At 42.4% G+C, this 13,785-nt stretch overlaps 1 protein-coding gene across 4 annotated transcripts; it reads right to left on the reverse strand.

Annotated features, from left to right (window-relative positions):
* Nucleotides 1-4,887: 4,887 nt before the first annotated feature.
* On the reverse strand, nucleotides 4,888-10,147 carry TNFRSF4 (TNF receptor superfamily member 4). 4 transcript variants are annotated; one of them, XR_012045759.1, is made up of 7 exons: nucleotides 9,930-10,147; nucleotides 9,464-9,565; nucleotides 8,960-9,026; nucleotides 8,195-8,412; nucleotides 7,751-7,879; nucleotides 6,908-7,027; nucleotides 4,888-6,453 (listed from the first exon to the last, which is right to left on the reverse strand). XR_012045759.1 is itself a non-coding variant. In XM_072883551.1 (6 exons), exons 1-6 carry the CDS (start codon nucleotides 10,066-10,068, stop codon nucleotides 6,960-6,962), a joined length of 723 nt encoding a protein of 240 aa, XP_072739652.1. In that variant the 5' UTR covers nucleotides 10,069-10,147; the 3' UTR covers nucleotides 4,888-6,959. The 4 variants fall into 4 exon arrangements, 2 of the variants coding, with proteins under 2 accessions (XP_072739652.1, XP_072739651.1); XR_012045757.1 differs by having other exon boundaries at nucleotides 6,908-7,030; nucleotides 9,930-10,145; XM_072883551.1 differs by having other exon boundaries at nucleotides 4,888-7,027.
* Nucleotides 10,148-13,785: the final 3,638 nt, after the last annotated feature.

Below are 13,785 nucleotides of genomic sequence, written 5' to 3' on the forward strand. Positions count from 1 at the left end.
GGGCTTGGCAGTGTTAGGTTTACAGTTGGACTCGACGATCTTAAAGGGCTTTTCCAACCTATACGATTCTGTGATTCTGTGATTCACACACAAGCAGAGGTTCTGTGGCCTGCAGAGTTTCTTTCAATCCATGTGACCTATGTTCAAAATTATAGTCCCAAGGATTAAAAGGCCGTTGGAAGAAATGTGGCCTTCGGGGTTGTCTGAGCATGTATATCTTGCAGTGCCTTCTCCTTTGCACAAAACAGGAAGTCATAGCACAGTCTCGAACAAGCAAAGAGAAGAAGCTAGGGGCCAAGATGATCAGAAATACCTCAGGGTTCAGAGTTCCCAGTTGCCACTAAAAAGGAGCATCCAAATGCTGCTGCTACTGTCCCTCGGAAGACAGACTCTGCAAGGGCTTGTGCTGGAGTTTGAACCAAAGTGTCTGCTGCGTGCCAGGCTCTAGTTCCTCAGTCTGCGATGAAAAGGTCTTAATCTTTTATGACTGTCTCCAAGAAATGATCCTCAGTTCTGACTGTAGGGCCTCACTATGTCAGGAGACCTGGGGAAGATGGATTGCTTCTCCTTCCTTCAGCAAAGGAAGGGAGGCACAGAAACACACGTGGAAGAAGACCCCAAATGCAGTGGCACACTTTCCTGCCCTGACCTCCACAGAAGAAAGGACTCTCTTCCAGCCGCACCTGCCCATACCCATATATAGATTAAGGCTGAACATAAGCGCGCACAGGGATGGACCAGAAGAAAAGATGTTACAGATCTCCTAATCCCTTCTCCCTCCTCTGTGCTACCATGACCCGCACACATAACACTAGGAGGGCTCAAGGATGAGATGTGAAGGAAGAACCAGTGGATTCTTCCGCCCACTGAAGTGCACCGATGTGGCAACTTGTACCTCTGTCTTCAGGGCACACATTCCTACAAGTATTTACAGAACTGGCTGTGAATTCTACTTTTGCCCACCTTAAGGATATCCAGCCATGAGCTGAACATTATACACATCGCCAGGAGCCTCATTTTACAGTTTCCTTTTTGCTTGGGGCCACTAGAGCCACTAATTTGCTGAACTGTCCAAATTACTACCCTTCTGGAAAGAACAAAAAAAAGAGCATAACCACTTCTCAAACACATGATTAGCTCTTGCAAGTCCAGTAGCTTTACTGACACTCCTTGGACTTCACGTCCTCAATGAGATAGTATTGTTATCAGGGAGAGTATTTAGTTTCCTGACATTTATATTTTGCTGATTACCCATAACGGGTGACTAGGGAAGCCACACAGTTCTCCTACAAGTAAGAGGTTGTTCACATGAAATCTACGTAATTTCTAAATGACTAATGATATTTGTTAGACCGATCTATAAATTGCCTTGTAAGCACCATCTCATAAGTTGTTTTCATCCCACTGTAAAAAACTCCGTTGCTAGCTGCAGGATTCACACTCTGTTGTACAGAACTTGTCTATGCTCTTGGGAAACAACCGTCAGCCAGCCTTTACTTAAAGAGCCCTACGTCATGATAAAGAGCCCTACGTCATGACAGCTATGAGATGTTACTCACAGGAGGCGAAGTGACTTGCCACACCAGGGAACCTGCGGTTGAACAGCAGTTCTGATGGGCTGCAGAAAGCGTAGAGGAACAGTCAGTGCACGGGGTGCAGGTCAGTACTGCAGCAAGCACGTGGTGGCACGGGGACATCACCTCCCCAGAAGGATACCGTGTGAGTAGTGACAGCTCACGTAGTACTGTCCAAAGACTGGGGTTAAAAAAAAAAAAAAAGCTTAAGGACAAATAATTTCTCTGCGACCTGAAACTACAAGATGAAATTGTTGTGTTCCTTTCAGCTCTGCTGACCTCTAGGCCAGCCTTGAGATTTTTGCAGTGACTAGGACTGGCTGCCCTGGGGTTTTCCAGATCTCGGGGTATTTGCAGTGCCTGTCTAATGCCTGCCCTCTTTTGGCACACAGGGAGAATTACTGCCCTGCAAACCTAACAGCTAAGGCTGAGGGCACGGGAGTCAATATGACAGAAGCACGCGTGATTCATGTAGTGCCACACGCGGGTTCCCGAGGCAAGTTAAATTCTCACCCCGAAACAATTAGGGCTTTGCAAAGACCCCTGGATCCTTCCTTCGAGCAGCACTAAGGACCCTGCAGCACGCACTCATCAGAGCTCTGCCTCAGCCTGTGCAGCGAGTCCCACAGTCACTTCTCTGGGTTGTTTGCTGGGCCCGGCTGCCAAAAGTGGTGACTCCTTGCAGATGATCCCAATGGAGCAGAGGCCAGGTAGTGACACAGCTGACATTTCATAGAGGGAAAACCAAACCAGACAGAGGCAAAAACCCCAAGTCCCTGACATTACCAAGCTGTGTATTTCCTTTCCAGCTTAGCACCTGGCATGGCATGTATCAGCAGATGTGACCTTTCTTAAGTCTCTCATGGCAAACCTGAGTCACTTTGATGCACTTCAAAGTCACAGGAGAATGTGAAGAGAAAACGCAGGAGATAAAGGATCTGGGGTAGCCACAGTAGCAGAAACTTGTCATATATTTGTAGGGGAAAACAAAAAAAAAAAAAGAGACAAAGGAGGAAGTGAACATAAAAAGCATAAACTTATGGACCTGTGGTTTGTTGTTTTTTTTTTTTAACTACTGAAACATGAAATACATATGTTAACTGCCAAATCTGCAGTCAGAAAGGAGCGTTTAAGACCTGCAAAATCCGAAAGGAGCATTCAAGACCTGCAAAACCCAGCTCATTTATATAAATTTTTCCCAACGTGGCTCTCAAATACCATCTGTTCTTGTCCTAATGCTTCTCCAAAACTGAATGCAGCAACACAATAAGCAAAAGAAACCTCCATTTTAAACAAATAGCCTTGTTAAAACTCCAGGCAGCTATATGGGATAGCCTCCCATGTCAGAGAAAAAAATATTGTAGATAGAAGTCCCGAAGACAAGAGGGGTTGGGTTTTGTTTGGTTTTCCTCCAGGTTTTTTTGTAGCAATCTGACCTAACCTCTGTCTGTAGCTAATTACCAAAAAAAAAAAAGTAAGGGGCTAAGGGGCTGGCCATGTGGCCTGTAACTCATGGCTAGTGCAGTTGAAAAGAAGTTAAATTATTCATGAAAAAATGGCGTTATTCTCACCCCAAAACACAAAATTATAGGAATTATTAGTCAGTTTTACAGATGGTTCTTAAAACAATCAAGAGCCAAATTTTACTGACAACATTCATGCAGACAGTTTTGCACATGCTTAAGTGACTTCCTGAATCACGGCTCTATGGCAATCAAGATGCATTTAATTTACAAATCATATAGGCTTACCAAGTACTCTAACTGCCAACAGAGTTCACACTAAAACCAGAGTTAGCATTGGTTTGCAGAATAAAAGAACTGACACCACAGCTTACTGCATTACACGGGGAAAAATTTCCAGTGCAGCCCTATCTTCATCAGCTTAGATGAAGTTGCACAACTGAAGACTGCGTCTCTCTAAAGTGTCTGAAAATGGGGAAATCTGAATGGTTGAAAAACAGGAACTTACTTTCTGACAGAGGCCCATACATTTGAGAAGGGAAAGTTTCATTTCTGGCACGTAGGAAGACAGGCGTGGGCAGAAAGCGGCACGAATTTGTTCAAGATTCTCTACCTATTTTTAACTACTTTCTGCCATTTTATGGAGGATTGGAACAAAAAAAAAAATCCAAGCAAGTTTTTCACAGAAGAGTGACAAGACTGAACATGGCAATTAAAAAAACCTGTTATTCCTTTATTTAAAGTGAAATATCTGCATTAGTTTATTTAAATGGGCAGTCTACCAACACCCAAATCCTCAAAAAAAAAGGATCACAGATGCCTCCAATCCTATCAAACGTTATTATGGCTTTACTCTTCTGATAGGGTTCTACGTCTCGGCACAGTGACTGGATACAGTTCTACAGCAGCACAGCCAGCCCAGCCTGGCTCACAGGTACGCATTAGCACAAAAGCCAGCAACTACAGCCCGCAAGGGCTTGCTATCACAGGCCTAATTGTCTGTCTTCAGTTTTCCAAATGTTGATGAGCAAACGCAACTTGTCCTCCGCTGCCCTCCCTCTGCTGTGCGCTTCCAGGGCCAGTCTGAGCTCCTTCTTCAGCCAGAGGGAACCCATGCCCTAGCCTGATCAGGAGGCTGTAGGAAGGCACGAGAACACAGTGCACGCCGGCGTCTTCCTGGGCAGCTGAGCCAGAGGGCAGAAAACAAGATTCACGGAAAGACGTGGAGCTCTGCTGCCACAGCAGCATTTTTGTCAAGCCAACAGCTTATCTGTTCCTACGGGCTGTGTTTTCACCATATAACCCACAACCTCAGGTAGCTCATTAGTTATCTGCACTTTGCTCAGTTACGTGGAAACACGGTACTTGCTTTATTGCCTCTGAAGCGCGGCTGACAAACTTGATAAGCATCATTTCTGAGAATTTGTTAGGAATGCATTTCTCAGATTCATCCATTGCACTTTGCCATCCAATTCACTGCAAGATGACAGCATTCAGGCCACAGCACACTCTCAAAAGACCTCTACATTCACAACAGGGGCTCCATGTTTTTGAAGGGGCTGAGCCGTATCATCTTGAACGTCCCAGCAACTTTCAGGTCAGAACTGCTGCCAGGCCAGATTTACAGAGAAGAAACACTACACGGAGCTTTCTCAAGTCACAGAGAAAGCCAGGGACAAGGCAGCATGCAAACTCAAAGCCCGCTAAGCCACAGGATTGACCACTTGGTGATCCTGCTTTCTGTGAGAATGACACACACCGGAACAACATTTTGCTCATTTGTATGCTCCAATCATACACATCATACATGCGCAGGTACCTCCTACCACAATTTATTTCAAAAAGTCACTATCACACTTCGTATGTAATACAAATGTTTATATACATTGTATATGCATTTCAAAATAGGAAATAACTGCTAAGTACACCATATGTATAACATATAAGAAAACATATGTTTAAAAACATGTTTCTAGACATGAGTTGTATTCTTGAATACATTTCCTGTTGCATATTTTGGTATATGCTTCGGTACTGTGTATATAAAATACCTATCTAATGGAGTTATCTACTGAGGAGTTATATTTGAAGTGAAAAACACTTCTGAATTATTTAACTTTCAGGTTTGCTTCTTCTTGAACTTTTACATTGAGGTATTTGAATTACATCAAAAGCTAATCGACAATAACACTTCAGGTCTCTCTCAGACACTTCAGATTTTGAACTTGCTACCTAAAATTTGAATGCTCTCCAAAACTACAGACTGATTAACTTGTGGTAAAACATTACAGAAGTAAAATTAGTTTCACACAGTGTACAGGCAAACAACCAGGTATTTTAACTGCACAGAGACCAGATCAAGAACGCTTCTTCAGTTCTGAATGTGGGTTCCACTGACAGCACACACAAGGCGATCATCCAGATGAAGGGTCAGAGCATAGTTTAGGCATCTATCCACTGTTACAGGATCGTTGCACGTCTTTGCTAAAATGCAACCCTTCAATGCCCAGAGAGTCAGTACTGTGTTAAGAGTTCAGCTCTTGCCTCTTAGCAACAGAGAACATCTAAGGAGTTACTCTTTTCTAAACCATCACAAATTATCATTCAGCAGCAGCAGAACTCTAAATGTCCATGTACATGCTCCTAAACCAAAGACATCAACAGACTTTCCCCAAATCCAGAGCACTGTCTGGAACCAAACTTGCTTGTGGGTTTCTCCCTACACCCACAGCACGCAATCAAGTCCCACAAAAGCGGTTTAAGCTCAACAGTTTTACCGTGGAGATGTCCAAGCTTAACTGAAGCAGCCTTGCTGACAATAGACACACCAGACTGTCCACCAAGAGGAAGCACGCAGCGTGTCGGTTGCACAGGGCTTATAGATAAAACATTCATTATACATGGCAGCTACTAAAGTTTACAGTGCAGACAAGTGGTACTCTACCTTTCCCCCTGTTTTGAACTACATTTTCCACTAATGTTCTAATCAGAAATTACCATTCCCTTTGCCTTCTGGCAATCCACATACTCTACTTTGCACACACATGAAGATCCCCATGGAGATTTCCAAACACGTGGAGATCTGGAGCTGCCTGGTGATCATGAGTAATTCCATTTGTTGGCCTGACAATGGGGATACTGCTCAATATGTCAACATGACATTTTATCAACAGGTATGTTTGATGAAATGCAGAAAAGAGAAGTGGCATTGAATAGCCATCTCTCCACAGTCACTTAACAGCTAGCACCAGAATTCTGGTGCTATTCCGGTGCACAGCCAGCATGAGAGTTACCAGCAATGACGACTGTCTCTGGAGGCACAGCTGACATATACCACTCAGCTTGACCAAGAAGAATAACTTGAAAAGACGGAAGCACAAAGGAAGCCGGCTAGGTTCATCGGGGAGATTCTCCACCTAAAGCAAGGAGAGTTAATTGGGGAACTAGACTGAAACACTGGAGATAGCTGCACTGAGAAGAGAGAGACATGCTCTGCTTAGCATCTCAGAATTGTAAGACATGATATCAAGTCAGTTATAAAGCAGGTCTTTTGATTTCCCTGTTTTTCTGTCTGCTCAATGATCAGCTCTTACAGCTTCATAAACACTTCTTCAGTCCAAAGACAACTGCCCATCACAACATACAGAATTGGCTAGAAATGCACAGAGGACTGTATCAACTCAGTCCTGGACACAGGGGTGCTGTGCACAGGATCTGCCTAGCAGAAAGAATCACGATTCCACCAAGAACAGCTACTCCCATGGGTCCTAATGCCAAAGGGGCCGCTCAACGAGACCCAAAGGAACCGAAGTGCAATTAAACAGTTACACACAGTCACACATACAGCCACAGAATGCTCTGTCACATTACTTGTTACAATCGATTGGCTCAGAAATGCAGGAAACAGTAACGTAACGTGGAGTCAGTTTTTGATGAGACTAGAATTGGAGTCAATTTGTTCTTCCTGGATAGGAATTCGAAAGCTCCTTTCTTCTGAAAGACAGATAATAAAAAAAAAAATACTGTACAGAGTAGAAGGGGCAGGAAAAGGGAAGCCAGGGACTTTTCTAGTTTCATGGCTGACTAGGCACCTATGAGTGACATCTGGGTTGGTGCTTGTCTTTCCAGCCAGTGCTAGGAAACACCAAGTGTAGGGAACAGTGAAAATACACTTTACCATTGCTCTATAAATGGAACATGAGGCAGCTGTGGGCTGACTCAAGAGCCAGGCTGCCACTTAATTCTGAATATAGCGTTCATCTCTTCTCAGTCAAACCTTTCCTGTGTTTGCAGGAGACACTTCAAGACACTTCTATTTAGGCAAAAAAGTTCACAATATACTCTTTAAAAGACTGTTGATTCTGGATCCCCTCTGTTCAGAATTCCCTGCACAAAATCATTACATCAGTTTTGCAGAAACTAAGGGAGGAAAAAGCTAGGAGGAGTTAAAATCAGAAAGAGAGAGAGAGAGAGAATCCTTCTGCATGGCAACAAGCAGGGGAATCTGTGCTCTGTAAGAATGCAAACTTAAGACACTGTGACCTCCAGTGCACCAGGACTAAACAGGGGATCAACCACTGGTATTAACTGTAGATGACACTGTGCTACTTAGCCAGGTAGACTTCAATATGATTGAAACAATTATCAAAGTTCAAATAGGGGGCCCTGATTATTCTCTTTCCTATACATTTTTCCCCGTAAAAAGAAACTCACTGTGATGGTTGTTTCTACAAGGTTGTTTCCTCTTGGTCTCTTTTTTGGCTGCTTGGATAATCAACAGGAGGATGGACATTCCACTCACCATTAGCAGTATCAGACAAACAAGGATAAGTGATAAAGACCCTGAAAGAAAAACAGAAGAAGAATACGCTAAAAAAGATTCATGGATCTAGCTGGAGCTTCCATGGCTTTCCAGCTTCAAACGAAGGAACCTAGAACGCCAGAAATACCCCTGAACCACAAAGCTTAAAAGTCCCAGCTGCCAAGCAGACTAGGAAGAAGTCTAGAATCCTGTGTGTCTCTCACTGAAAGAGCGTGTAAAATACAGATATGGCTTCTGAGAAAAAGTGTGATTTCCAATGAAACCAGTTTCAGGTGAAAATTCCTGACCAGCTCTAGTACAGAGAGAGACTAGACTTGGTCATTCCCTCTCCTTACCCCAGTTAGTCTCTGAGGGGCTGTTCATATCTGGGCAAATGAAAGGAATCACACTGGGTCTGGACGGTGAGAACACTGCAGTCGATGTATTATTCTTGTGATCAGTGGTGGAAAGATTCAAAGCAGGTGTTGCACTCTGAGAAGTGACATGGTTGCTGCAAACAGCATCATCTGTTTTTGTCCCTTGTCGAAGAGTATCCTTCCCAAGAATGCTGCAGCTAGAGATGTAAAATAAATTAGCATAGTTTTTCAAACAGTGGAAGTAATGACTTTATAAGTGATCTCCATGGAACAAGTGAGTGAACATTACAATCCTTGTTTTATCAATACAAACTCAAGCTTCACCTTTCCTAGATTGTACAGATATGTGAAGAACAACTAAGCTAAGCAAAGTTATTACTGGAAAAAACCTGACATTCTGTTTTTCTTAGCATCTGTGCATGTAACAACCTTGAAGCATAGCTGCATTTGGCAAGGGAACCTTTTGCTACAGACACAAAACATCCAGACCTTTAAAAAAAAAAAAAAAAAACCACCCAAAGGCTGAGAATACTGTTGTTGCCATAGGTGGAGAGAGAAAGGGCAGAGGGCAGACGGATGCTTCAAATCAGTACACAGACTCCTCAAGGCTCCTGAGAGTCATGAGGAACACTGTTTCATTGCACCTACTGCAGGTTTACTCTTCACACCATCATTTGGGCATCAACTGCTAAAGAAGTAAACCCAAAATGTTGCTCTGAACATGTTTGGGTCAGTGATACATACTTGGTCCAAGGTCGACAGTTTTCATTTCCCCCTATGGAATAAGACCCTTCAGGACATGGTAAGCATACTGGGAAAAAAAAAAAGAAGAGGCAGAATTTGAGTTCAGTTAGCAACATAACTGCATGACAGCTACAAAGTAATTACACTAACAGCTTATGCTAGTAGTCTAGCTTACAGAACAGACCCAGCGAAACCCACTAACCCCCCAAAAGCCACAGTCATTGGGGCAGAAGTAACACAACATGCTCAGTGGTTCATTTCAGTCTGCAGCTGGCAAGGTTTCCTGTTTTCTCTACTGGCTAATTACGGATATTAACAAGGAGAGCATTAAGATTTCTGACAGCCCAGGAATCACAGAGCAACAGTTTGCACAAGTACCCTGCTATAACACTTGTGTGGAGATATCAATGGGACAAATAACAACAGCTTTTACACTAGAAATAACAGCCATGTCATCTGAAGCGGAGGCAAGAGTTTGGAGAGTCTGACACATCGCTAGCTTACCGCTTCCCAGCGTGTATCTGACATCCGGCATGTAACCTGCAATACACGTGCAAATTCTGTCAGAGGTCTTCTCACACTGCTTCACTTCCATGCTCCCCTTCCCTAGCAACAACAGAATAAAGGGCAAGTGAGAGACAAGAAATCAGCTAAGAAAGAAAAAAAATTAATTACTCAGTGCCTATCTGTTGTGTGTGGAAACAACCAGAGAGAACAGAGTTTATTAACAATTCTGAAGACACCAGTTTTCAGGCAGTGCAAGCCTGCTCCCCTTTGAAGGCTTTACCACCAGTACCAACCAGAAGATATCAGCTATTGAAATAACAACCTGGTTTTTGGACTTGGTCCTCTCAAGTGACAGGCTTTACGACATCAGCCTTTGAGGAGCACACAAAGGTAAAGAAAGCACATGAAGACTGATTGCCTCCCAAATTTGTATCAAGACATTACCACTATACAGCTGACTTACTAGTGTTGCAGATTGTACAACTCTTGCAGAAGTTGTGGCTGTGCTCACTGCTAAAGTATTTGTCTTGACAGGGGGCACAGACTGTGTCCGTTGTTGCTGTGCAGCGGCTTCTCATTCTTTCACCTAAAACAAAGACCATGTAGAAGGAGGAGCTGATTGTTATCAGAAGGAAACCCTCTTCATTTCATGCATTCGAATTAGAGTACCCAGAAAGTGACAGTTCCACTTACAACTCTGGCTGAAAACATTCAGCAGATATAGCCATGCCAGAATCCCTAAAAGTTTTGACCCATAGCATCACTAAGTTAAGCAGCTAAAATGGACTAGTAGGGGCCTGATGATTTGCTGAGCATTGAGGCAATGCCCAAAACGATTCTCCCAGTGGATTCCAAATACCACTTCTCCAGACCACCTTTTCTGCAGACATCACAGTTTGCAGCCAATTAGGAAAAAAAGCAGGGTTTTAGCATAGCAAATCTCTGGTGTAATACAATGGCTTTATGACAGATCCTGCCTTCCCTTATGAGGCAAACCATGCAATTCAACCCAAAGTAATCCCAAACAGGTACAAGAGATGGCAAGGGACTGCTCAGGTTTGCAGAAAATTCATTAGTGAAGCAGTCAAGAACAAATGTTTGTAGTATCTTTCTGTTGGCGTTCTGAAAGCCCACTAGGCATGAAAGAACGCGGTTTTATTTTGGCATGCATCTGTATCGGCACCCAACAACAAGGATGCTACTAGCTCCATTTCATAAACAGTGAGACACAGCGCAAGATGCAAGGCGGGCATTTGTTACTATTCCAAACAGTATGTGCGTATCACACGTTGCATTTAGAAACAAGCTCTGCATGCTTGCAACCACAAATTCCAACCTGTATGATACACAGTACTTACACAGAAGCTCAGATTGATGCGCTAGGATGACAGGGTTTGTGAGCAAAGCGAGTCGCCCAAACTGAAACAGCAAGTTAACAGTGGATTTTGGAAAAGGAGTCAGACATGTTCCTTCTGTCTCACTAGCTTCTCTCCATACAGCACAGGCTGCAGGAACTATACACCGCTTTAATGACTAGGGTTTTTACAGTTGAGCTTAAATATGTCCTTATTGTCACAGACCGTTTCTTTCATTTTGGTTCTTCATTTTCCCGTTCTGTAGGTGAACACTGAGCACCAAAGTCTCTCGCTCACTCTAATTTTCTCTGCATTTTATTGAGTGCTATCAGTGGCAAAATACAGGAGATTTTCAGTGACTATAATACATGCAATACACTTCTACATTTTTACCATCTACGCAATCAGGAAGAGACTATGAAATGGTTCCCCAACAGCAGCAGATTGGCTAACAACGCAAAAAAACCTGATAAAAGTTATTTCAGCCTAAGGAGGAACAAAAAACTTCAGAGAGAAAGGATTAGCTGTATCTGCATACAAGTATGCCTTTCTTTAAATTGAGTTCAAAAACACTCAGATTTAAATAGTTTTGAGAATAATGCAATAAACTGCCTCAAGTCTTAAAGGCTGAATTCATTCCAATGAGCATCTCTGAAGATACTACTACTGCATCAGTTCATACCATAACCATTTTGTGTAGTAGACTTAATTATAAAGAGAGAAAGTAACTATTCTGAAAGATGCACATAAAACCATATGCACGATTTTAAGTTGCAACTGCATTTACAGACATGATCTACGCTCCCTCTAGACGTGCAGATGTACCCTTCTAGTACAGTCGATGTTGAATGTACTAAAAATAATCCCTTCTGTTAAGGGGATTGCCTCTTAAACAGCAATATTACCTGTTAATTGTTGTTCCTCTTCATCACTAAATCATTTCTATAATAAAATCCCAACTATTAAAGTATTTGAGGTTTGATATTTGGCATTTGTGCTTCTCAATACTGCGTTGCCTTCAGAGATACTCAGATTGTGGAAAAACCACACATATGCATGCAAAACCCAGAATTCAGACTCATTCAGTTTTTACAATAAGAGAGGAGGAAACAAACATTTCCTGTCAAGTTACACTTTGCTAACCTCTCTCTATGAATCCAGCATATCATTTTCCTTAAAAAACCCACCAAATCTTAAGTAGTATAAACCTTGCTACAAAAGAAAGCTTAAAAAACATCTTAAGCAACAGAATTAGTTACCTAAAGTTTCCCATTATTATGCAAGATTTCTGAGCTTCTTTATGCAATAGGTAAAGGAGAGCAACATAAATGCTACCATCTTTTCTCAGCTAATACTCCCACAATGAAAATGCACCAGACGGACACATTAAGGAAGCTGAGCCACACAAAAAAAGTTAAAGAACACGTAACTCCTTCAAAGAGGAGGATTCCTAAATTTAGAAATAATCTTTGTCAGTCTAGACTGATATGAAAGTCTCCTCATCAAATGCTTTTTCTCCATGTTATGCTTCCTACATTTGAATGATATTTCCATCAAGCTATTTTCTACCACCTGTGGGTTATTAACCAATAGATATTACATCGAGCAGGTATAACCAACATCCAGTGAAAATTACTTACCAGGGGGACAGTCCTTGCAGCATTTTTCACCGAAAGGATATTGATGTTCTTTGCATTTCAAACCCAAGCAATGGCTAATAGTGACTGCCAGCAGCAAGAACAAAACAGCAGAAAAATGTGAATAAAAACCTACAGCTACCATAATGCAGCCCTACTGTTCCAGCAAAATTTCAGTAGGGCAAACTCTTGGAGAAGTGATTCTAAACCACTGGTTACCAGAATAAATTCATATGTCAGCTGCTGGGAAATTCCCAGCATGTGCTCCACGCCCCCATCCTTTTTCCTGCACCCAACAAACCTATTTTTTGCAGTTCACAACTAAAGTATTCATAGGCAGAAAGACAGCACGCTGAACAGCGTTATGAAAAGATTTCTATTCATAGCCTTAAAACAGAGTGCCTCCAGCCAGGTACATACCTCTTTACATAGTATTAAAGCACAGGCCTTGAATGCCAGGAGAACTAGAAGAGATGATCCTTGTTATTGCAAAGAGGAGTATTAAAGCAATACAGAGGTAATGCTTGAAAACCTTTACGGATGAGAGCCATAGGTAAAATGAAACATAGCCCACGTAGGCTTGCTCGTTAAAAGGCAAAGTGCAGACAGATCCTCTCCCCTTGGTCTCACGGTAACGGTAGACCCGTAACTTTTATTGCTGCATAAAAACCAATGTTGTTAATAAGTTTCTCTTCTCAGGGAGAGTGCGAAATCACAAATCAGTCATCTTGTTACCGCCCTCAGGAACTAGCAAAAGCTATGGATGAGAAGCATTTGCAGTCTCCATTTCAACTCTTAATATCAGACTCCTTGCATTGCCATTGAAGAAAAGTAAGCTCCTGACTGCAAAACAGACTTTGTGTTACCCCTACCATTTGCTCCCATGGAAACAAAAGCTTCCACCAGAGGCGCGCTCTGTGAAAGCAAAGGATGCAATATTCACGTACCAGCTACTTTTGATGCCTATTTTATTCCACAGAAGGATGTTAACTCTGGAATCCAAACCCTCAGAAGGCTTCTCCATCCAACTGTGCAAGCCAGCAACAACAGGACAGCAATGGAGAAGGCTGAATAGCACACTGGCATTGCAGTCCTGCCCTCACCTAACACAAGCATGTAGAGAAAAAAGTGATCACATTAAGGAATTAGTGGGTTTAACTTTCCAGGCTCACTATTAGAATTTTGCTGATTTGATCTTCTTGATCTAGGATCTAAATTTTAGGTCTTCCAGTTCTAAGAGACTTGAGCAACTCTTATGCAAAGGCCCAAGTAAACAAGACGTCCTACAGTAATCAAAGATGTTTTATTTATGTTAGTTAAAAAACAT

Source organism: Ciconia boyciana, chromosome 19 (assembly GCF_034638445.1).
Source record: "Ciconia boyciana chromosome 19, ASM3463844v1, whole genome shotgun sequence".
Lineage (NCBI taxonomy): Eukaryota > Metazoa > Chordata > Aves > Ciconiiformes > Ciconiidae > Ciconia > Ciconia boyciana.